General features: G+C 38.3%; 1 protein-coding gene across 1 annotated transcript; it reads right to left on the reverse strand.

The window, feature by feature from the left end:
• Nucleotides 1–415: 415 nt before the first annotated feature.
• On the reverse strand, nt 416–26848 carry LOC148526483 (olfactory receptor 5V1-like). Its single transcript, XM_088470143.1, has 5 exons — nt 26791–26848; nt 19014–19131; nt 17385–17583; nt 16886–16949; nt 416–1359 (listed from the first exon to the last, which is right to left on the reverse strand). The coding sequence occupies exons 1-5, from the start codon at nt 26846–26848 to the stop codon at nt 416–418; spliced, it is 1383 nt and encodes a 460-aa protein (XP_088326269.1).
• Between the last annotated feature and the right edge of the window lie 302 nt (nt 26849–27150).

Below are 27150 nucleotides of genomic sequence, written 5' to 3' on the forward strand. Positions count from 1 at the left end.
CTACACATCTGAAGATGGCATTAGCTGCTTTGCATTCCAGAGCATGGTAAATCCAAATGCCTAGCAGCCCCCATAGAAACATATGGGTGTTGCTTCTGTTGTCAGAAATGGAGGGGACATGGCAGGTATCTCCGATAGCTGCTGCGGTCACTCCAAGCTACATTTGGGGTAACCTTACTTTTTTGACTATCCCATGAAAGCTGGTGTATTTAGGGGATATACTACAAATATTATCTGATAAATAGGCCCCTTAAATTTATGTTATTCTGTAAATGCAAGCAAACTATTCTTTATAACATTTTAGAAATGTAGCTACTGTATAGTATAAGGAGCATACACAATTCAAATAAAAGTAACAGATGTAATGGGAATTTGCTAAATCAACTACATGTTATTCAACATATTATAATCATCGTTACTTGGAAGAGAGATATCTACTAATTGCTTTTTTTACATCTTGATTTTTTAAAGTGTATATTACTGGGTTCAGCATTGGAGTCACAATACTGTACAAGACTGAGATTAGTTTATCCTTATACATTGAGTATGCAGAAATTGGTCTCACATAATTGAACATAACACTACCATAATACAAAACCACCACTGTCAGGTGAGAGGCACAGGTAGAAAATGCCTTCTGTCTTCCTTGTGTGGACCTGATTTTCAATATAGTTACAATAATGTAAATATATGAGACAATAGTACATAAGAAAGGTGTCCAACCAATAAAAACGCCAATGGAGCGTAGTAAGGTTTCATTGACAGATGTATCATCACAGGATAAGATAAGAAGTGGTGGTATGTCACAGAAAAAATAGCTGATCTTATTGGAATGACAAAAGTGTAAACGAAAAGTGAAGACAGTGTGAACAATTGAATTAATAAGGCCACTGAGCCAACAGATACTTGCCAAAGAAATGCAGACTTTCTTTCTCATGTAAATAGAATATTGGAGAGGAACACATATAGCTAAGAAGCGATCATAAGACATTATGCCAAGTAGAACACAGGCAGTGCCCACAAAAGTCACACAAAAATACATTTGAATTGCACAGGCTGTGAATGAGATACATTTTCTCTTAGCTACGAGTACCTGTAACATTTTGGGCATAGTTGTTGAGGTATAGCAGATATCCAAGAAAGACAAATTTTCCAAGAAGAAGTACATTGGTGTGTTTAGATCCTTGTTTAATTGTATAACTAAAATAATTGCTGCATTTGATATCAAAGTCAGCACATATATAAGAAGAAGAGCTATAAAAACAGGGATCTTCATATTCAGATTATCTGTTAATTCTAATATTAGGAAATCTGGGGATAAGGTCTGGTTTGTGATCATTGTTTCCAGATTAATCTTCTCTGCAAGATAGAACATAATATATAACAGTTAAAATATTATAATAAACATTTGTGGTTGCTTTTTTAAAATTTCAATTATTATTGCCTTTATTTCAAATACACTATCAATAAAATAGAAATACAGAAGTATGGCAACATTGTACAATATAATAATTTTTTTTTTTTTAATATTTAGCCCCTTAGATGCAAAGAAAAATGGGGCTCATCCTACTAATATCAGCTAGACTGCGGGGGAAGAACCCCACCTGTCCTTCACAGTGGCAGATCTAGTATAAGCCCAAAATAACTTGCCTTGTCTCCAGAAGATTAATGTGTGCATGTGCACTGGTAGCACTGCTTTAAAAACAAAAAAGAAAGAAAATATAAAAATGGTGAGAGGGAGGACTTTAAGTCCCTGTATTTCCTCCATCATATAACATAGAAAAAATGTGGGTACCCTCTTTTGAAATTCAAATTGTGTGCCTACATAAAGGTTAATGTCTGGTGATCACATTAACAAATAGACATATACTACTGCACTACAGAAAAGTAGTGAAGTCCAGGCATGGGAGAAGATATCCACCAACCTGGTTACAAATAAATAAGAGGCACAAACTTTAGAAAGAGAGTGATCCCATCTTTCAAATGCCCCTTAGTATTTTTTTCTGCTTATCACTTGTGATCACCAGACAAGATTATCCCAACCCGCTCCACAGAATACTTCTGTTTTCCATATACTGTATGGGGTGAAGGGCAAGTAAGTAGGCACCAATATTTGAAAGTATGTGGCTTAATAGTATCTACCTGTGATCACCAAACAATATTACCCTGCGCTATGAAATATATAGACAGTAACTCATACTGTACCAACAAATAAACATTTTCCACAAATAGGGTATCTCTTATCTCCCCATCTTATGTCAAAAAAGTGGTCCCTCATTTAATGCAGTAGGTTGTCTAGTTTTAAAAATGGTAGGCCTACCATATTTCTTCTACATATACTGTAATAAGCATTTAAATCGAGACAGCAAAAATGTGAAAAAAAATGCATTTTAATTTCAAGTGCAATATGTTCTCATCTATAGTTATAAAATTCAAAGAAAGTCCTTTAAACTGAAAATTATTCTTAGATGCAATCTGACGTATAAATTTCATTTCAAATGCTTTCTTTAGATTTTATATTGTCAAATTTTAAATAAAAATTGATTAATCTAAAAAGGTAGTAAATTGTTGTTTTTAATTGAGTGTACAGTTTTTCTTTCAGATACTTTTTCTAACCTTCAGTATATTAACTTAAAAATGTTAAACAGAACCTTTTTTGCAGTATCTATGCTTTATTTACCTGTAAATGTCACTTATGCATAGCAAGAAATATGCTCTAAAATATTTCAAATTAACTATGCAATACAGTAAATTACCTAAATAAGCACATGTTCATATTTTTGCCTTTTATTTTAAAATTATGTCTGTTTTTAAAAAATGCAAACATCTTCACAGTACAAATTTAACCACAGTACTGTAGCTTAGAATATGCTGGAGCTATATAAGTAACGGTCAAGAAATAATCTAAGTAACTCTAAAATCTTTGAAAAAAAATAGAAAAGTAGACCTATGTATGTGTTGAATATGTGAATGTACAGTATACTCAAGAAACAATGGACAAAAAAATCTTCTTTCCTTTATGAATGGTTACTTATTTACTAAAAATCTGACATGCATACATGTCTTGTTTTATTGCAGTGTAGTATCATGCTCATTTTAATTTCAGGATCTTAAATATATCTACACTATGTGCTTGGGGACAGAAAATAAGAACATTTCTCATTATATTGACAAAATGGAAAGCTAAGGGAAATAATTTATGTGGCTTAAGATAATTATATTTTAATTACTATTTGCTAACTATGAAGGAAATAAACAGTTTCAAAATAGTGAATCATGAAGCAACTGCAATTAATCTGTATGCCAAAATGATTTGAAATTAGATTTATCTAAAAAGTCTTTAGGTTCTTTGTACTATTTTCATGGAATGGGTTTCCAAATATAGTACTAGGGGATATATTTACTAAAGATTGCCTTTAGTTGATTTAAAGTCATTCAAAATCGATCAAATGAATGTTGGGTTTCTGGGGCAAAATAACACATTTACTAATGCTTAAAAAAACAAATCAAAAATTGTATGTTAGAAAATGTGTGATTTAGCCCCAGAAAGACAACATTGATGTTGCTAAATTTTAAATAGTTTAAAATTGACTAAAATCGACCTTTAATAATATACACTTAGCTGTCAATTACCAAAATAAACAATAATTCATAATGCAGTCTGTTTTATTATAATCAGGATAAAAGATTTTGCCTGTGCATTTCATATTTTTAAAATAGATGATCTTATGTGGACAAGATAGTCCAGGGGTTGTCAGTATAATTACCTTTATGAATAAGCTTAATGGAGATGATCAATAAGGAGTATCTCTCCCCCAAAATAAAGGTCCCTAAGGGTTTTATCTTGCCTTACTCAGCTAATTAACCTCAGGGACTTTACCATAGAAACATTAGAGATCTAAAACACATCTTTGTATGTGGTGTGTAACCTTAATTAATTAATAATTTGTGATAGCACTAGTATGCACTGGCCATGATGATTCTATGCAGCATGTGTCAACACTGAAAAAACAAGGCTGTCCAATACCTACATCTACAATTTAACTGCTGATTTGCTGCTGTGAGTCAGTACAACTTTTACATAAACATGTAATGTTAGTAAATAATGTTAGTAAATAATCCCTATGAATACATAAATGGATGTGATAAACAAGGTTGTTATTGTCATCAATTGTTAAAGATCTTAAGAGCAGAAGTAAACTGTGGTCTCTGTGGGTGTGGATGACTGTGGTGTACTGGTTAATAGTATTATTATCCTTTATTTGTATGGTGCCACAAGGGTCTGCAGTGCCTTACAAAGGACAGAAATAGTGTGAACAAAACAAGAAAAAAATGACTTACAGTACAAAACATTGCAGGACAGCGGTCATAATTCTCAAATTAGGAATCAGCAGAGTAGAACCCAAAGGTGTGGGGATGAGATGCTGGTATAAATGAAAGAAGGAAAGGCACATGAGGGAAGAGGGCCCTGCTTGTGAGAGCTTACAATCTAAAGAGTGGCAGACAGACAGGTGACAGACAGGGAAGAGACAGTGAGCAAGTGTGTTATGATGAATGCTGGAAGCATTTGACAAAGAAGTAGGTCTTGAGAGCCTGTTTGAAGTTTTGTAGAGAGGTGGACAGTCTGAGAGGGAGAGAAAGTTCCAGTGGTAGGGAGCAGCACAGGAAAAATCTTGGGGGTGGGAGGAATTAATAAATTGGGAGGAGAGGCAGTATAAATTTGTAGAGCAAACTCTGTAGGTGGGAGAGTGAAGGGAGATAAGGTCAGCGTTGTAAATAGGAGAGTGTGAGAAGTTTGAATTGGGTACTGAAGGGAAAGGGGAACCAGTGTAGGTAGAGGAGAGGCAGACATAGTACGTTTTGAGAAGATGATGATCCAGGCAGTACCATTAAAGACATATTGGAGAGGAAGGAGAGAGGGAAAACCAGTACTTATCAGTTTCTATGGGTCTGCAATATGGCTGCATGCATTAAGCTTGGAAAGCATAACTTTTGGACCCCCAGGTCATAAACCTGTATGTATATATAACTCCGGGACAGCTGTCTATTGGAATAGATTTCCAGTAAAAAGGTCTTACTGCATACCTACAATCAAAATTGCCAATTAGTGGGGGAGATTATGACAATTTACTTCTTAGATGGATGATTAGAAGTACATTGACACAAGGACAATCTCTTGTGAGAAATAGATCTTATATTTGAACCAGTCAAAATAAAAATATATGGTAAAACATAATCAGACAATTCATTAAAATAAGGAAACAATGTTAGTGACATTGTCATTATTCATGAAGTAATTACATATTGTACGCTAGTGATTCCTCCTCATCAGTATTTTGCTTTCTGCCCTGCCCATATACTCATGATATTCCCAGGTCATTATAAAATATATTTAATTGCATTATAAAATACATATGATTAATCATAATGAGCAAAAGAGCTTGGTAATAATATATCAAGAAATTCATGTTCTATTGCATCCAATGCTTGTAATGACTTATATGCAATAATGGACAACTACAATAAATGGGCACTTGAAAAACATAAACAAATGTGACTGTTTCATCAGTTATGGACACCACTGGTGTTTCTACAACACTCAGCAGGCCACTGATTACTTGCCTTCCCAAATAGTATCATTAACGGGATCAGCTGGGCTCAACCTCAGGTTAGAGATGACTTAACATCTGTCAGGTGTTACCACTAACCTTCAGCACTGGAGGTGGATGCATCCTCCATTGATACAGGGGCCATATTATCCCAGTGGGATAGCAGGGTAAAGTTTCACCCCTGCAGATATCATTCCCACAAGATAGGGACAAAGAACTCCTTGCCATTAAACTGGTGCTGGAAGAGAAGAGACACCTCTTTGAGGGGACCCTACACCTGGTGACAGTATTTAAATATCACAAAATTCTGGCATTCCTGTATTCGGCCAACAGGCTGAAACCAAGACAAGCACACTGATCACTGTTCTTTTCTAGGTTTCAACTCACTATCACCTCTAATACAGTGTACAACTTCTTGGCAAATTTCAGGTGAAAGTTTAAAGCAGGACTAACATTAAGTGTAAAGGTGCTTCACATTCCTGAATTTATGCTACTGCAACTAAAAGCAATGCTTTCTTACAAACATGAACTAACACTGACAAACATATAACAAATGCACACCAAGAAAATATCAATAAATGGAAGGGAACTCAAGAATCAAAGCAACAGATCCCTCCTACTATACTCACTATAAAAGCTTTATTAATCCATCCCCCACTAGGTAGACTACCTGTTAAAATCAATATGTGAATCCAAGAATGTCCTAATCAATAACTCATTATCCACCAAACTATCCATTATCCACAAGTCCATGTACTTATGTACCCTCTGAGCTTATTGCCAAAGCACTCAGTAGCCTTAAGCTGCATATGGGCTGATGACTTCTGCATAGCTAGGCCTAAACCAAATACACTAAAGGACAATCCCCTTCTCAGCCCCACTTAAATAATGATACAACACAATGATTGGCAGTTAAAGGTCATTTAATTTTTTAAAAAAATGTTTTAAAAATGTTTAAATTACAATTTATTGAATTAATTAATGTACCCACATACACTCAGTTGTGAGAATAGCCACCTCCCCCACCTGGACCATTTAAATATTCTTCATGGACATGCCCAGGTCCCCTTGCAAGTGCAGGATCAATTACTTTACTAAAATGGGGGAGGTAACTCATAATCCTGATATTATACTACTGCCACTAAACACAATGCTTTCCCACCAACAGCCAAGTTCCAACCACAGTACACCACCCAAAATGACCTAGAATGTATAATCACAAAAAGGAAAAAAAAACCTATAAGTACATTACAACAATAAGGTGGCCTTTTTTAAATAAGCACCATCAGTCAGGTATAAGACAATATCAAGCTAAGCCAACCAATGATAATGGATAGCTGCAAAATGTCCATACCAACAATCAACACTACAAGCAACCACAAAGCAATAGAGTGGTGGGGAAGTAGAAAACCCAGCCAAAGGCAAACCGAAAAACTTCCTGGCACATAGTGAGTGAGATGTTAGACCATATAATATAATAACTAGAGATGAGTGAGTTCGTTTCCTTGAAAACCGAACCCACCCAAATTTCAGCTATCTCATAGGATCCGAGTCCTAAATCTGTTATCTCCATCAAGCTCGGATCCTAAAATGAGGCAAAATGTCTTCTCCCGCCATCGGATCTTGTGTGTTTTGGATTCTTTATAGGTCCCTCCAGTGGTGATCCAGGTGCCATTTCAAGCTGGATATCTTACAGGAAGGTAGTGTAGGCAGGTAGGACTTTAGTGAAACTGAAAATGGTAGTGAAAATAACAGTGGTAGCAAGTTTAGCAACTTAGTCAAGGCAGGGGCACTCTGTCTCAGTGGAGTTGAGCCAATGCAGGAGCACTGCGTATTCAAGTAGGGTCAGTGGGCACTTTGTCTGTGTCTGACTGTAAAAAAACACCATTAGGAGGCTGGAGCACATTTTGTGTACACTGTGTAATGTCTGTGTACTCTTTAATTAAAAAAAAAGTTATTTGGAGAAGTGACCTACTGTTTGTGGTCACTTGATAAAATATTGTCAGGAAAAGTCAAAAGATAGTTCCCTTTTTTTACTGTAGATGGAAAGTTTTTTTCTGGTATAGTTCAGCCAAATTATACAGACATGAATTTGTAGTCCTTTAGGAGTTATTTCTTGGAAAGACAAGTTATTCTCCCCATAAAGTGCTCCACTTTCCTTCACACTCAAAAGTAAAAGAAAGGGCAATACATGGTGTAGTATTTCACAAAACTTCAATTATTTAATCAACATAAAAAATGTGTATCAGGCTATAAGCATAGCCACATATTATAAAACAATTTTCATAGAACAATAAATAATTCTAGTAAAATATATAGTGCAATAGATAGAAAGAATGGATCCTGTACCGTCATCAGCACCAAGCCTCGGTGCTAGGAAGTAAGTATGGATGGGAGGTTTCCGGACACCTTCCCCTCCGACCTTCAAGCAGAGCACCTTGGCAGTTCATGGAATGTATTGAGTCAAAGAAGATGTGTTGGTAAGTCCATATAATGCTCCAACGTTCTTCAAGTGATCACACTCTTCCTCAGGGCTGTATGAACTTACTGTGCTTAATGGTGGCTATTTAAAGCCACTTTGACTTGGAAGTATAACCAACATCTATCTAAGAAAATTGTTATTCATCATAAAAACATGTAAATAAACGTATTCAGTTAATAGCAATCACTTAAAAAGTAATGAGAAATAAACATAATAATGTAATGCTTGAGGCATTGAAAAACAATACATTTTATTTACTCCATTTCCGGGTCATCTATAGATGTATTTTTTCGCCAAAATGGGCCTGTAATCTAATAAAGTATGTTGGAAAAAAAAAGGAGGGAAAGGGGCAATGTTATTGTTTACTTCCAATAATCACCGGAAATAAGTGGTTGCATGTCTCTTATGTTTATGCCGGAGGGTTTAAGCAAATGGCACTTCCTCCTGTGGGCAAGCTCTATGTTGAGCTGACAGTGCTGTTCCCTCCCATGGGAGTATCCTAAAGTCACGTGCATAATGCAACAGGAATCAGCCATCGAGTGGCCGGAAGTGTACAGTAAGTCTGTGTACTCCGGTGGGCCATGGAATAATAAAATAGCTTTCTACATAACAAATAATCATTAAAATGCCTCAATCATTATTATAACACTGAAGCCATAATAAAATATTAAATAGATTACAAACACCTAAAATGATATATGTATACAAATATATCTAAATATACATATATATATATATATATATATATTACCATATGACCAATAAAATCATAATTTAAGTCACATATATAAAAACATAAATATCTTGTTCCCTAAATGAATTATGAGGGTAAATGTTATACTGCAGCTGAAAAAGGTACCTGGTAGGCATTCAGCATATCCATAATACATTGAGGTTTTTTAAACCAATGTTCTAACGAAATTCTAGATAAACATATGATAGCTAGGTCAAGAGGGGCAGAAGTTTCTAGCTTATAAATCCAGGACATTTCTGTCCTTGCTAGCATACTTTCCTCATCTCTTTCTTTTCATGAGGCCTTAACTGACTGGATTCCTAAAGATAGTTTCACACCCCTTAGGTTGCACTCATGTGTGTTTTTAAAATGGGAGAATAAATTGTGCATTTTTAGGCCCTTTTTAATGTTTCTTGCATGCTCGGACATGCGTATTTTTAGGGCCCTAGAGGTGTGACCCACATAGAAAAGTCCACAAGTGCATTCTATTAAATAGACTACATTGCTGGTGTGGCAAATAATTAAGTTTTTATTTTTAAATTGTTGGTTCTTGACACAAAAAGTTGTAGTCGTGGACATTATACTTGGAATGCATTTACAGAAACAACATGAACCACATATGTGAAAACCCTTCGTTTGTACAGGATTGTTTGAGTTAAAGGGGAGGGAAAACTAGATGTTGTTGTAAATTAGGTGCTTTTTTATATATAAATGATGGGACTGCAGGGATCTTATCTTTTAATAAGGGGTCCATTCTCAAAAGGTACCAATGTCTTTTCATGATTGATTCCAATTTTTTGTGATTGGCACTATAAGTAGTAATGAACGAGAAGTCATACTTTGTTTTGTCTATATTTGTGTGTTTTTTAGATTCTAGTAGATCCTCTGTTTTCATTAGCGAAACCTATGTTTTCGCTTGATCCACAATTTCCTTTACATACCCCATGGACAAGAATTTCTTGCTCATTTTTTCACTTTGTGAGACATAATTAGTTATTTATTCCTCTTTATATAAATGAATTGGTTCTTGAGAGTACCTCTAAGCCAATTCTTATGATGTTGACTGTTTCTATTGGTGTAGCTTTGTGAGTTAGTGGGTTTAGTGCACCCTTTTGTTTCTAAACAACCTTCTTTTAGATATATCGTAAGGTCTAGGAAATTAACTGACTTACCACTAATATCAAAAGTGTAAGTGATGTTAACCTCATTTTCATTTAGTGGGGTGCAAAAAATCTCTCAGTTGGTGGGTAGTTCTTTTTAAAAAAAAAAAAAAGAAAAGAAAAAATATTTTTTGTGTGTGTGTTCATTCATACTAGTTGTTACATACAACTTCAGGCAGGTTGTGATACTGTGTTGAAACTAACGGTCAAAAAGTCAGGGCCACTGTCTTAATATCTACGCAGTGAGTCACAGTTGTTGGGCACTGGACAGTTGAGTTATTAGAAATATTTTTTATTTTTGTGTGTTCACTCATACTAGTTGCCTCATACAATTTTAGGCAGGCCATTATACTGTGTTTACACTAAAGGTCAGTAGGCCAAGGGCCACCACCTTAATATCTGCACAGTGAGTTGCAGTTGGTGGGCACTGGGCAGTTGTCTTAAAAATTATATATTTTTGTGGTTGTTCATTAATACTAGTTGTTTCATGCAACTTAAGGGAGGCCATGATACTGTATTTACACTAACAGTCAGTAGGTCAAGGGCCACCACCTAAATATATTTGCAGTGAGTTGCAGTTGGTAGGCAGTTTTATAAAAAAAAAAAAAATGTTTGTGTGTGTTCAGTCATACTAGTTGTTTCATGCAACTTCAGGCAGGCCGTGATACTGTGTATACATACACTAATGGTCAGTAGATCAATGGCCACCGCCTTTATATCTGTGCAGTCTGTCACAGTTGGTGCACACTTGCTTAAATTTGTGTGTGTTCAGTGAAATTCACGCAGGCAGCGATACAGTGTTCAACATCACTAATAGTTAGTAGGTCCAGGGCCACTGTGTTAATAATATCAATGTTGTGAGTAGATATGGATCATGACACTCAATCGATAGAACAGCAGAAACAGCAGCCAAGTACTAACGCTGCAGCTGTTGCCATAGTGACACTAGTCCTTCAAAATCAACTAATGAAAAAAGGGCGACAATAGGTCAACAGGGACAAAAGGTCAACATACTAAAGGTCGACATGCAAGCAGGTCAAAAGGTATAAATGGTTGACAGGGTCAAAAGGTCAAAATGACAATGGACGACACACAAATGGTCGACACTTTATTGTTTTTGTTAGGGTTAGGCACCAGGAGGGAGGGTAAGGATTAGCCACCAAGGTGAGGGTAAAGGTGAAGGTTAGGGTTAGAAAACAACAAACGTGTCATCTATTTGCGTGTCAACCATTTGCACCTGTTGACCTTTTTCCATGTTGACCTTTTGTCCCTATTGACCTATAGTCTAACATCTGGCATTTATCTAGACATTGTTGAACTTTTTCATGTATATCTATTTTACCACACCCCTCATGTTGCAATGTAACAAATGTTACATTGCAAAAGAAAAAAAAATTACCTATAATAAATGGATAGTTTCCTGCAGAAAAACATAAAATTGCCAACATGCCATACACCACAAGCAGTGGCAAGAAAAGGCTGAAATCTTGGCCTTTATTTGGGAGTGGTGATTCTGCGACTGCTGTCTGTCAGGCATCTTCTTCAGCCTCACATGACAATGCAACACGTTCTCACTCAGAGTCTAGAAGAGGTGTCAAAAACATTAAAACAGGAAAATCTGTGCTAAAAAAAGCATTGAAGAAGAGGAACAAACTGCATTTTCAGAAATGTCACACATCCATGAGCAGAATCTAAGGGTGTTCACAAGTGCTATGTGTGGGCTTGACCTTTCTGAAACTGTACTCATAGAGAAGTCTCCTTTCACCATATCTGCACGCTATGCAAATGTAGTGATGAGCAGCACAAGTAAAGATGCTGAGGATACTACTGAGGAAGTGCAACAGGATGATGGGGATAATTGTGTAGCTTATGCTATTAATGAGGATGTTTATTATGAGGATTTTCTTTGGGTAAGTCAGGCGTCAGTGGAATCAGTTCTTGCCCTTGATAATAAGAAGAACATCCACCTCTTATGTGTGGAATAGTTTTTACCCAAATACTGAAAACAATTGTCAAACCATCTGTAGCAATTGTAAAGCCAAAGTAAGTAGAGGTAGAGATGTTAACCATCTGGGAACCTCCTCCCTATTTCTTCATTTGCAGCTACAGTGTAGTTCATGAAAATGTTTTTGGGAAAATCTGAAAATTATTCTAAAGTAGTAATAACACAGTCCAGCGTCAGCTAGCTCCTTTCTCTCAGCTAGATTCTAGCACATGCAATCTCCACTGCCAACACCTTCATAATCAATCTCCTCATTAATGATCAGAGGTAATCCTGCATCCAATTTGCTAAGGCTAAATTACTCCTTCCCTATCCAGGATTCCTCAAAAGAATCCTTGAGTGCTAGGCCTGCTGCTGCTCCTAGGAGTGCAACTTCATCCCAGAAGGGGACCAAGAAGACTACAGCTGCATACACACGGTATGATCTGTTCAATGAATGATATCATTGAAAGATTTCCCTTGAACTTTCTGTGGTGCAGGACAAACGATATTGGGTGTACACACTGAAATATATCTTTGAAAGATATCTTTCAGTGAAGTCATTGTGCCACATCTATGAGCAGGCAATTCTTGATGATATCGTCCAAGTTGGCCTGCATGTATGGACGACCAATGATATGTTTATCATCCATACGGGAACACATATCATTGGTCATCCGTTGGTCGTTCGCTGCATAAAAATAAACAATATGAAAGATTTATCATCGAATGATATCGTCATCGTTCATATCGTTCAAAGATTTTATACCATGTGTATGCACATTACTACTAGTAGTTTAAAAAAATAAATGACTATTAAACAATCCTTTGCATAAGGAAGCAAGTGTCACCTAGTTGCACAGCAGACCACTGAAGCCATGACGGCTATGGTAGTAATATATCTAATATCTGCCATTAATGCATATGGTTTTAGATAGTTACTGTAATTGAGTTCCTGTGTCCATGCTAACAAATTCCATCTTGGTTCCATTTTACCAGAAAATCTATTACTCACCTGTACCAGGACATTAAAAGAACCTAATTCTTGACCAACAAAAAGCCATTGTACTCACTGTCTACTTAACCACAAATATGTGGACAAGTGGTACTGGGCAAACAAAAGATTGCATGGTTGTGACAGCCCACTAGGTGCCTTCAGCATCAGTAGGTAATACAAAATGCCAGCTCATTCATAAGCAAGCTATTCTCTGTATCACCGGCTTCACAAGGAAGCATACCAGTGTCAATCTGTTTGAAAAATTAAGGGATGTCATTGTAAAATGACTTACCCTGCTTGGACTCTCCTTATTATTTGATATCTCTGATAATGCCACAAATATTGTGAGAGCATTACAGCTGGGTGAATTTGAACTCATCCCATGTTTTGCTCACACAATAAACTTGGTGGTGCAGAATTTTTTTTAAAATGACAGTGGCGTGCAGGAGATGCTGTCTGTGGCCCAACAAATTTTTAAATATTTTTGGCATTCAGCAACTGCATGTAGAAGATTGCAGTGGCTGCAAGAAAAGTTCAGTTTGCCATGCCACCAACTGAAGCAAGAGGTAGTAACAAAGTGGAATTCTACCCTTTATATGCTTCAGCGAATTGAGGAACAGCAACAAACCAACCAAAGCTACACAATAAGCCATGAAATAAGGAGAAGATGGGAAATGTACCTTAGTCATGCACCGTGGAGAATACTTCCCATGTTGTGCAAGGTGTTGAAACAACTCAAAGTTCTCAAATGTGAAGTGAGTTCAGACCCTGCCAGCTTATGGCAGGTGATACTGTACCTCTAATTAAAATTTTAGAATAGCAGCTCAAGAAACTGTTTCCGCTTAGTATGTCGGACTTGTAGATCAACTCCTTTATTCATTTTCCCAGGGTCCAAGGGTTATCAAAATTGGATCACTACATTTTGTTGACTATGCTTTATCCTAGGTTTAAGTCATATGTAATGTCTTTCTTTCCAACTGACACAGATCTAAAGAAAAGCAAAGAGTTCCTGGTGAGCAGGTTGTCAGCCCAAACATCACATGATATGATAATGTCTCCTCCTTCAACTGCTGCTGCCATGAAAAAACTTTTTGCAAGAGACCCACTGGTGATGCAGATGAGTCAATACAACATTTTGACATCTGGTCTCAAATAATTGCTCAAACTAATTGACACCTCTACTCAATCTGATATGGTCACCATCCATAGAATGGTGTAGGATTATTATAATTACTGTGTACATATAGACATGACAGGCAGTCCCTTTGACTACTGGGAGGAAAAAACGGCAATTTGGAGGTTTTTGTACAAACTCGCTTTTCTCTGCTTAAGCTGCCCACCCTCCAGTGTGTACTCGGAAAGAGTTTTCAACACAGCTGAGAACCTTGTCAGCAATCAGCATAGCAGGCTATATCCTTAAAATGTGGAAATGATGATGTTCATCAAAGTTAACTATAAATTCCATGAGGAAGAACTTTACCACCACCTACATCAAAGTGCAGTGACTTCTGTAATGGTTGATTCCAGCGGAAATAAGTTAGTATTGTGTGAAGATGTTAACACTGATAAGGGTGAGGAGAAGGATGAAAATGATGACATCTTGCCACTGTAGAGAAAAGATCATCAACAGCAGTGATAGCTGCCTTAAGACCATTTTTAGTTTGTTTTGTGGGGACCCAAAGAAACCAAGCACTTCAGCCACAAAAGTGGCAGTCCCTAATGCTGAAATGATTGGTTTGTTAAACTGTGCCTGTCCTGTTTAATATACAATATAAGGCTGGGTGTTTTGGGCCCCATGAAAATACCATCTTTCTCCTGTTGGGGGAATTGGTGACTATCTTTTGCATAGTGGACAAACATTTGTACAGTTTCTTAACTGCCATTTTGTCTGCTGTATGGCTATGTCTTATATTATTTTAAACTGCTGTGCATTTGTGCCGCTGCTCTGTCAACTAGTTTAGCCAGCCAGCTTGCTAAAGCCATTGGCCTATAATGGTGAAAACAATATTGTGAGCCGTCATGTGGTCAATATTGACTGGAAGTGACTGGAAATTAATGTTATTCAGGTTGATAATACTATAGGAACAAAAACAAATTACTGTATGTGGTTTCAGCTGTTTAAATAATTTTGAAAAAAAAATAAAGATCCAAAAATACATGAGGGTAGTTTTGGCAAAACCAAAACATGATGAATTAGAACCAAAACATGGTGGTCAGTGCACTTCTCTAATAATTAAACAACCTTACAAGGGGCTGGGAAAGGAAGGGGCTGCACATACAGATGTATTCTAATACATTGTGGCTTTAGTCATGCCAACTGCCTCTACCAGCATGTCAGGTCCTTGCAACTCAGCAGTGCCAAGTATATTTTTTGCTCAAAATTTGCATCTTATTTGCACAAATAAAACAATTGAAAGCAACATATGTACTTAGCTTGACTGATCAATTTCATATGTGACATTTGTACATCAGTGTGAAAATGATAAACAACCAGGCTAAACCAGCTAAGGGATGATGCTATAACAGCGGGACACACAGCTGTTTTGGGCTGGTTGTTGTTATGGTGAGGGGACCAAATGCTTAGACCTACTAAAACAGATTGCACAAGAGTGTTGAAAATAGCACTACATCCCCATGGTTACTAGCCTTTGTTTATAGTGATGGGAGGTCACACCAAATCATAAAGAGAGCACCCCCCCAAAGGACCAAGACCAATGTCCAGAAATCTTGGCAAGAGGAGGGAGGGGTAGGAGACTTGAAAGATTGGATGGAAAAACAGGACCCCAAAACACCAGCAGTGGACCTCCATATATATATAGGAAGGGCAGGAGAGAAAGAAGCAGTGGAAAAACCATCAGGTCCATACCCCTATCTCTTGGGGGCCAGGAAAGGAAATTGGTGGGACTCCATATAGTAATGTTTTACCTCTATATGGGGGAATTAGTGATAATACCCAATTGTCAACTTTAAAAATAAATAAATAAAATCAGTAGCCACCTGCAGCTGATGTACATAATTATTAGTCCATTTAGCTAAATGGAGTAATTTGGAATTCATTGTGTGTAACATCTTGCTTTTAATAAGGTCAATAGACTGCACAGGAACATGTAAGACTATCAAAGGTGTACTATGAAAAATGAAGATACCCCAAGCTTTCCTGGCAAAAGTCTGAAGTTAAATTGTTTATTAAGTACTGCTTTGATCAGGTATTGATTGATTACATACTTTATGAAGCATGTGTGACAGGGATATGGAAATGTGTCAATAATAAATGGTCATTTTAGAAAATAAAACACCCCAAGTAGACCTGAGCTTGAAATGATTAAATTGAGAAAATCATAATTTTTCATTCAGCATGTGCAACATGGAGAGCGATAGCAGCTGCAGTAATAAATGTTCATTTTATAAAATAATATATACCAAAGTTGGCAAAGCCCATAATGCAAAATTGTAGAAGATTAAATTTTCATTAGACCCTCTTGCTGTGTAATGGAAAAGACCATTACCGTTTAGCAACTTGTGGCAAAAGTACTTGGTTTGTTTGGGAACCCACAAAATAAAAACATTTTGGGTGTTGCTTGCTGTAGAAAAAATACTGATTTCTAATCAGCTTTAGGCTACCGGTGGCTATATTCTTCAATGTAGGCAATGTCATCCTCATAATTTTCCTCATCACTGAAGGCAACATAATTCTCATACAATATTATTTCATCCCCCATCATTCATTGTTAATTAATTCAAAATGTAAAGCTTCTTTATGAGAGGGAAATTTGAACAGTATGTAGTAAGCAGTTCATCAGTTAAAATTTTGACACTCACAATGGGGACACTGCAAGGTTGAACCCAGCATGCCAACAGGTTATTAATGTGAATTATAGGATTGTAACAGTGTCGGCTTTACAACTTTAAACAGGATAATTTACCATCAAATTTTGAAGTTGTAAAGCCAACACTGTTAAAATACTGAAAACTCATAACTACAGGCTCCTATCCATTTAATGACATGAAAGTCTGAATGTCCAGCTTTCAGACTTTCATGTCACTGAGGTGCGGGCACCGCATTGAAAGACGTTCACTGAACGTCTTCAGTGCAGGAGCCCAACCTCCCTATCTATTAACATGCCGAACCTGACAACCGTCGTCAGATTGACCGGCATGTTCGATAGATAGTCGGGGTCGGCAATGACCCAGTGTGCACGCGTATCGCTGGTCCTTGCCGGCTATCCACTTGCAGACTTTCTGTACGTTACAACCAAAACCTCCTGGTTTTGGTCACATCGTGAAGAAAGTTGGCAAATGGATAGGCCCCTTAACATGTCGGCATGCAGGGTTCAACCTCAGAGTGTCCCCATTGTACGGTATCAACATTTTAAATGTCAACTGTATATCAGATTGAAAAGTTTTAGAGGTGTCAATTGTTACCATTTCTTTGAAGGCTGCCCAGATGTCAAAATAATTATTCACATTGCTGGAATATGTTGTGTCATCATCAGTGTGACTCTTAGAAAAGGTCATATGTTTTCTGGCATTAGCATTTGTAGAAGCTGAAGCAGGGGACTTGTTATGTGCAACTTGAGGTGCAGACTTGCTCACACGGACATGTTTCCATCTCTTAAGATCTCTGCCAGTTGGGAAGAAAAACATTATTTATGACATATCCTAGTACCAAGCATGTTTGCCATAATATTGTGATCCAATTTCAAAATGCTGTAACCCTTGGCTCCTGCTACAGCAAATAAAGAACTAGTTTTTAATAAGTTTCCATATGTAACTATAGCCAATTGAAAATCTTTTAAGATGAGTTTCCAACTTTTTGTGATGTTATAAGTTGTTCTCTTTTAGATTATCTATTTTATGTATTGCATTCTCCAAGAGTGTTGGATCATATCCCTTTTAAAGGACTAATTTTTAACACTTATACCAGCATCTTAAAAAATAAAATCCTCAACAGTTATTGGGAAAACTTTTTAAGATCTAAATTCTTCCAAGCAATTACCTGAAAGACCCAACTTCATATACCTGAGAGCCCCAACCTTAAAAATGAGTTAGTAAAGAATTATTGGATGACCCCTTCATTACAAATGTCATACATCTCAAATTGTTTTCACAGATGTGGAGGATGTAAGATGTGTAAAACAGTAACATTTTTAATAAAAAATATTGTTTGATGTTGAAATCAAACAAGGCAAATAAATGTATAACTTGCTGCACTAAAATGTATATATAATAGAATGTACATGTGGTTTAAATTATGGTGGGGGTAGTTGGAGACTCTTAACAGTTGTGAGCTCTATACAATATTAAAACAGGTCTTAATATGCATTCATTGTCTCCCATGGAAGCTCAGAGGTTCATACAGTACAGTATTAAAAGTATGAAAGTTATTGAACATATAAAACCTAAATGGCTCATAGAAATCAGGAGATACAATTGGTGAAGATGTATATAAATCACATTTGTAAGTTAAATACACTCTCCTGAAAAGATTAAATTCATATTTTGAGTTATAAAAACTTCTATATTTTTTATAATAAAATATACCCTGGTGCGATAAGTCCTTTATTGATTTTATAATATGTGTAATATGTTTCTAATGAAATTGTTTTTATTGTGTATGTGTGAAAAATCATAGATTTGTGATATCCTTATTACATGCATTTTTATTAAATCTGAACTGTTTTAAACAGCAAGACAGGTCTAATTAGCAATATGCATGTCATCAGTAGTAAAGATTCAAATCCCATACAACATAGAACTTGTCACAATAAAGGAGTATAATTCAATTTACATGAAAGATTAGTAATCAAGTGGACGAAAGATCCTCGACCCACGAAGGAGGACTATCCTCGGCAATCCTCAACTCATACCACAAAGTAAATAAGAAACATTGGTTCAGTAATTTCTGTATATACATAGGAAGCATAGCAATGTAACTTTCCCGTATATAAAAAAATGTGCCCACTCTAAATTCCCTGGACAATGTAGATTCCAACCAATCCATCCAAAATAGGTAAAAAAAGTTTTACCTTAAACAAAGAAAAATATGTTTACCTGGTTGGATCTATACTTTTAGCATGGTCTTTTTCCAACAGCATCAGAGCTTGTAAAAGTCTCTGATAACCACTAGAAATTACTTGGCCTTGCAACAGTATTCCCAGAATGGTCCAAGCTGTTCAAAGATAAAAAAAAATAACATGGTGGTCTAACACAAACTTTTGGACTTAAAGCCAAAAGGTTTTAATTAAAAGACAAGCCTAAAGGTAATGGTATGGATCAGCATTAGCTACTTGGCATCTGGAACAATGATGAGAGGGTGAAGAGACCATCAAAAATCCACAATGTGGACTAATATATGTGTTATATAATATATTGAAGAACAGCTCCCTGTAGGAACTGGCGGGCATTAAGCAGCAAGATTAAGACAAGGCCCTAAGTAAATCATCAGTGGTTATATCCAGAAAATAATGCAACCATTTGGGTAACCCTGCCATAAGCACCTCATAGTCCAGCCTATCACACAAATAATTAGTGTAAGCAATTGCCCAATGGTTGGAAGAAGGTTTTGCTCGAAAGCATATCCAAGGGATTTTTACAGTCTAGATCTGAGAAATGCCCAATAACTTGAATAGTGTAGTGTTGAGCAAGATAATATGCAAAGGGGTATGAAGAAAGAAACCCATATTTTTCTACAGCCTGTTGAATTGTAAGAAGTCTTTTGGATGATTTATCTACTAAGCAGCCCATGGAGTTAAGACCACTCTCCAACCACATTGTGAAAGGGCTGGTCTCTTTGTAATTCTGGTTTACTAAAATGGGCAATAAAAGAGTTTTCTATACATTAAAATAAGATATGTGACACTTTATATGCCACACTGTGAGTGTTCCAAAGGAGAGGATTATCTTTTAATTGAGTGATATCTGTGTCAGTATATATATTTGAGATTTCAAACTGATCATAAAGATAATGCTAAAGGACCGCGTGATTTTATAACCCGTTAGTTTTGGTTGTTGCAACCATATCAGGCCTTATTTATGATGTTGGTGAGTCCAGATAAAATCAACAAAAGCCACAATGATCCTTTTAAAGTATGCAGTGTTGGAGGTGCACCCAGAGTCCAATAATAAGGTACTCAATCAGGGGGATTCACTATATGTGAATCAAACAACGATAAGCTTCTTAGTGGTATACTATTTTATTGTAAATTTGATTTAAAACTTAGCTTTTAACCTTATAAAAATAAAAACTGTGACACGCCTGACATATACAAACAAATAGAATTTTTTAACCTTAGTCAAACTGTAGCTTGAAAGGCTAGATATTTATCACCAATGATTATTTAGACATAACTGTATATCAGGAACAATGTATGAATTCTCCAATATAGTCTATGTCACTGAGAGTATATATATATATATATATATATATATATATATATATATATTTCCCAATGTGTCCACACTCACATCCCAGTGTCCAGTTGCTGGGGTAGCTACGCAAAGGGGAGTCTATAAAAAAATGCCCATAAGGATAAAAAATAGAAAAAATGGGGTGCACTCACCAGTCTTCAGAAAAAGAGTCCCTTATTGAATAAACATCATAGCAGGATTACAGCACATCTACGTTTCGGTCCTTCCTGGACCTTTGTCAAGAAATATATATATATATATATATATATACAGATAGATAGATAGATAGATAGATAGGAGAGATGGAAAACACACAGTAGTAGCAGGGCCAGGTGCAGGGTCAAATAAGATTTCATAGCATAATAAGGTCCCAAACAAAAGAGTGGAGCCAGACCAGCACACTGTATTGAATCACCAAAAAATGTAATCACCAAAAAGACAGGGTAATTGCAAGATTATAAGTAAATAGGATGGTACTTAGCAGTAGGTGCATAATGTTTGTTGCAGGGGAGTAGTGCTCAGAACCCGGACAGCTGTTTCGTATGCCTTCTTCAGGGGACTGACATATACTAACCACAAGCCATCTATATACCCAAGACAATTATTAACAAATGAACTCACCTGGACCGAGCTGTACACGGCGCCATCAGAAGGACAGGGGATCACGTGTCCACGCGTGCAAGCGGCGCACCCACGTCACCAGCACCGTCGTGATGGTGGCAACCCGGGTAACGCCGGAAGCCTCATCATGGCAACAACGGACCTCACCATCAAACAGTGGAGCCGCAAGAGCGCGGCACAAGTCCCACACATAAATAAAAATGCCCACAATACATACATTATAAAACATTAACCAGAGCGGCATCTATAACAGACAACCGCAAATACAATTATCAATATTATAAATATATAAGAATATATAAGAATAATCAATACCATGTTAACCACATAAGAGACAAACATATTTAGCAGCACATAAATTAATAACCACTACATCTACGCCTAAGTACCGGTGAACGTATCCTAGTTCTAAGGGAACAATGGGCGGTTGTTATTGGTGGAAGATCTCGCTAGCTGGGTTCTTGTGGTGTTACATGGAGTAGGCATCGGAATTTGTAACATTATATTCGGCCCAAAAAATAATAATAGATACACTAGGATATAGTTACAGAAAGTGTCGTGTCGGACTTAAAACTTCTGCTGTCATGGAGCAGGGACAGAATCTTGCTCAGATGCTTGCAGCCCAGATCCAAACTCTTACCCAGAAAGTCCAGGAACTCACTATACGAGTATGACTACCCAGACCGTGCTACTTTGGCTGAGTCCAAATTGTGTGCTCTCAAACAGGGCCAGAAGGCAGCAGAGGATTACTCATCAGAGTTCCGCAGATGGGCTACTGACTCCGGTTGGAATGAACAGGCTTTATGTAGCCAATATTGTCTTGGTCTTTCTGAGGTCTTCAAGGACATCCTTGTGCAACATTCACCTTTTAAGTCCTTTGATGACCTCATGCAACAAGCCATAAGGATTGACCGGCAGTAACGGGAATGCAAACGTGAACAAGATCTTCCCATCTGATCGTCTCGTTCTCCCACTTGGGTTTCATCCTCAGTCACAGAGGAACCTATGCAGATTGGCGCCTCTTGCCTATTGTCAGTAAAGAGATGCAAAAGACGGTCCCTCTGTATGTACTGCGGTGACAAGGGGCACAGAGTGAATAGCTGTCCACTCAAACCACTAAAAGACAAGGCCTAAGTGTTTAGGAGGATTTGCACTTAGGCCTGGCATCCATTTCCTCCAAAACTTCTATTTTAATCCCAGCAGTTATCCAGCTCACCAATTCCACTTTGTCTACTTCAGCCTTCCTGGATAGCGGGGCAGTAGGCAATTTTATGGAATTTCTTTTCTTTCGCACTCTGGGAGTACCAGCTGTCTCTTTGGAACAAGAAATTCCTATCTGTGGTCTAGATGGAGGTTTGATTTCATCAGGTCATGTGAAGTTTAAGACACCTTCTCTCTGTTGATTGGTGGGTTCCTTACACTCGGAAACTTTGGGCCTGATTCAGACCCACTCGCGAGCGGCTGTCCACTCACAAGTGGGTCGATGGTCTGCACTGAGCATGCGCACGACGGAGGGAGCTCCGTCGTGCGCATGCGCCAGACGCGACGAGCAAAGGAAAGTCCTTCGCTCGTTGTGTCTGATCAAAGGGGGCGTGCTGTCAATGTTGATTGACAGCATGCCCCCTTTGGTGGGCGTGCCAGGGGCGTGCCTCCCTGATGGGGGCGTTCCCAAGGGAACGCCTACCATCAGAAGCTGGCCCACTGACATCACTAGTGATGTCAGTGGGAGTGATTTTGGCTCTGATAGAGCCAAAATCACTCCGGGCCTTGCGGTTGAAAACCTCAACCGCAGGCTCCAGCTCGCAGTTTCGATGGTCGCGATGGTCACGACCATCACGGCCATCAAACTGCACGCTCGTATAGGCTGTGGGTGGTGACCCACAGCTATACGAGCGTCCAGGAGGACGCTCTATTTTTATGGAGGGCGGCCCTCATTCAGAGCGTGCGCTCTGCTCAGAGCGTACGGCTCTGAATGAGTGCCTTTGTCTTTTTATCTCCTCCATTGTCCCTTGGCTCCAGTCATTCTTTGTTTTCCATGGTTTAGGGAACATAATTCCGTGATTGATTGGAAATCCGGTGAAATAATCAGTTGGAGTCAGACTTGTCAGAATCATTGTTTGACCTTGCCTATTCGGTCCGTACTTGCTACCGTTGCTGAGACATCTCTAGCGGTTCCGCTTCAGTACCAGGATTATGCTGACGTTTTCTGTAAAAAACTTGCAGATGTTCTTCCTCCACATAGATCTTACAATTGTGCCATCAACTTGATTCCAGATGCCAAGTTGCCCAAAGGCCGGTTGTATTCCCTTTCCATACCAGAGGACAAAGCTATGAGAGAGTACATTGAGGATGCCTTGGCTAAAGGATTCATCCGTCCCTCAAAATCACCATTGGGAGCTGTTTTTTACTTCATGGGTAAGAAGGATGGAACTCTTTGTCCCTGTATTGACTACAGAGGACTCAACAACATTACGGTAAAAAAATTCATATCTGTTACCTCTCATTCCGGTACTGTTTGATCAACTGTGTCAGCCTAATGTCTTCTCCAAGATTGAACTCCAAGGGGCATACAACCTGATTCGAATCAAGAGTGGAGACGAGTGGAAAACGGCCTTCCGTACTAATTCCGGACACTACGAGTATCTAGTTTGGCTTATCCAATGCCCCAGCTGAGTTTCAGGACCTGATCAATGACATTCTTCAGGAGTTTTTGGGGGTGTTCATGGTTGTATATCTGGACGACATCCACATTATTTCTCATTCACTGGATCAACATCATCACCACGTATGACAGGTTCTCCAAAAATTGCGGGAGAACCATCTGTACGCCTTGTACGCCTCTGTCTTTTCTAGGGTATACAATCTCATCCCAGGGATTTTCAATGGATCATGGAAATGTCGAGGCCATACTTATGTGGGACCAACCAACTTCCCTTAAGGCCATCCAGTGGTTCCTTGGCTTTTCTAACTATTACCACCGATTTATTAAATGTTTTTCCAGTATTGTGGCACCCATTGTTAATCTGACCAAAAAAGGAGCGGATAATTTAAACTGGCCAATTAAGGCAATTCAGTCTTTCAAAACTCTCAAGGTTGCTTTCACTCAGGCACCTGTTCTTCGACATCCTGATCCTGACCTTCCTTTTATCTTAGAGGTAGATGCCTCTGACGTAGGAGCTGGAGCCGTTTTGTCACAGAAAGACCCTGCAGATAGTAAGCTGCACCCACGTGCAGTCTTTTCTCGCAAATTTTCCTCTGCCGAATGCAATTATGATGTAGGAAATCGAGAATTACTAGCTATTAAATGGGCTTTCGAGGACTGGAGGCACTGGCTGGAGGGGGCCAAACACCAAATTTTGGTTCTTACTGACCACAAGAACCTGTCCTACATTCAGTCCGCTAAAAGGTTGAATTCCTGGCAATATATGGGAAAGATTTCTGGACTGCACACCCTGAATATATATATATATATATATATGTATAAATATATATATATATATATAATGGGAGGTGCTACCTGATGAGACTAATTGCAGGCACAAAACAGACATATCTAAGGTGCACAACTCCAAATTAATAATAATATATAAATGCAATAACATTTTGCAATCAATAGAGGTTTTTAGCATAATCTTGGCCAAGGTTATGGGCCTACCCACCATATCCAGATAACCTCTGTAAGGGTAGGTCCCTAACATACTACGATTCAAATCCAGAGCGCAGGACACCCCCAAACCTAGCCCAGCTAAGCCACCCCAGGGCACCACCATAGTAAGAAAAGTGCAGGGTGAAAGAGATAGTTAGGAGCAGCTACTGCTGCATATAAAGAATGAAAATAAAAAGTGAGGTACATATATAATAAACAAACAGTGAAGAGTTAAAGTGTGTTATAAAAGAAAAATGTGTAATAATGCGGTGCCCTGAAACAGATCAACAAAGGCAATCCAGGGGGACCCACGCCCCAAAAATGAACCAAAGTTGCATTACAGTATATAAAACTTGTTGGACTTACCTAGAATTGTGCCTAATACTAGTGTGCATATTCAATATAAGACTCCATGCTTTAAACCAATAAGGTAGGGGTGCTAATCCAGACTGAGGGCATCTCCTTTCCCTCAGGTGTGCAATAAAGCACATTAAATTGAGTATATGGGAAAGATTTCTGGACTGCACACCCTGAATATATATATATATATATAATGGGAGGTGCTACCTGATGAGACTAATTGCAGGCACAAAAACAGACAAATCTCAGGTGCACAACTCCAAACTGTTAATTTCCTAACTATCTCTTTCACACTGCACTTTTCTTACTATGGCGGTGCCCTGGGGCGGCTTAGCTGGGCTAGTTTGGGGGTGTTCTGCGCTCTGGATTTGAACCATAGTATGTTAGGGATCTACCCTACAGAGGTTACCTGGATATGGTGGGGAGGCCCATAACCTTGGCCAAGATTATGCTAAAAACTTCTGTTGATTGCAACATTTTATTGCATTTATATATTATTAAAAATCTGGAGTTGTGAACCTGAGATTTGTCTGTTTTTGTGCCTGAATTCCCGGTAAGCACGTTGGGCTTTATTTTTTACGTGGTTCAACTTCCTCATCTCCTTTCATCCTGGTTCCAAGAACATCAAGTCTAATGCCCTTTCCAGGAGTTTTGGACCTAGTCAACAGATATCCAGGTCAGATGAAGCTATCATTCTTGACTCTTTCTTCCAGTGTGCACTCACCCGAAATCTGGCAGATCTCATTCGGGCATGTCAATCGGAAGCACCTCCAGAGAAGCCTTCTGGTCGATTGTTTGTCCTGGAGAAGTTTAAAAGAGCAGTTCTTCTGGATTTTCATGCCTCTCAAGAATTACTCTCCCGCTCTGTTTGGTGGCAGTCTTTGAACAAAGATGTGCATGAATTTGTCTTGGCATGTGAGGTATGTGCCCATAATAAAACACCTTGGATGGCTCCTTCTGGTCTGTTACTTTCACTTTCCATATATAGGAAACCCTGGACTCACATCGCCATGGATTTCATCATTGACCTCCCACTATCTGCTCGATGTTCCGTTATCTGGACAGTGGTGGACCGGTTTAGCAAAATGGCACACTTCATACCATTGCAAAAACTTCCTTCCGCTAAGGACCTCTCTAGCCTGTTTCTTCAACACATTTTTCGGGTACATGGCTTACCAATGGATATCGTGTCAGATCAAGGATTACAATTTGTGGCACAGTTTTGGAGAGTGTTCTGTTCCTCTCTGGGCATTAAGCTTAGTCTTTTTTCAGGTTACCATCCTCAATTGAATGGACAGACTGAGCGCGTTAATCAGTGTCTGGAACAATATCTACGCTGCTATGTTTCCAAGTGTCATAATGACTGGGTATCTCATCTGCCACTTGCTGAGTTTGCTTTAAATAATTCATGCCATTCTGCATCTTCTGTATCCCCATTCTTCTGTGTGACAGGACAACATCCAAGGTCAAATGCCTTCGATTTTGGATCACCAGCTTCTTCTTCTGTCTCTCAGCTCTGACATATTTGGGGCAAGGTTCATCAAAGTCTTCAGAAGGTATCTCTCCGCTCCAAAGAATCTGTTGACAAGCATCGGAGGTGATGTGGTTTTAACAAAGGTGATTTGGTTTGGCTCTCCACCAAAAACATCAAGCTCCGTCAGCCTATACAGAAGTTGGGTCCCAGATTTATTGGTCCGTTACGAATTATTTCACAGGTGAACCAAGTAGCCTTCAAACTTCAATTGCTCAACTCTCTCCATATTAATAATACTTTCCATTGTTCCTTGCTCAAACCGGTCTTCTCTTCAGCCAAATTCAAACTCAGGTCCTCTTTCAGGCCTGCTTCGGTCATGGTCCATGGTCAACATGAGTTCATAGTGGAGAAAATCTTGGACTCTAGAATATCCAGGGGTCGTCTACAATTTTTAGTCCACTGGAAGGGCTATGGTCTGGAGGAATGTTCCTGGGTTCCTGATTTTGCACTACATGCTCCCAGGTTGAGAAGATGCTTCTTTCAGGAGTTTCCAGACAAACCAGGTTCTGGGTGTTCTTCAACCCCGCATCAAGGGAGGAGTACTGTTACAAGTCGCGGTCACGACATGACACTTTCTGACAGTATGCCCAGACAGGATGGGGTTACTCCAGTTCTTCCTG

This window comes from Taudactylus pleione, unplaced genomic scaffold (genome assembly GCF_031769625.1).
Source record: "Taudactylus pleione unplaced genomic scaffold, aTauple2 ptg000095l, whole genome shotgun sequence".
Lineage (NCBI taxonomy): Eukaryota > Metazoa > Chordata > Amphibia > Anura > Myobatrachidae > Taudactylus > Taudactylus pleione.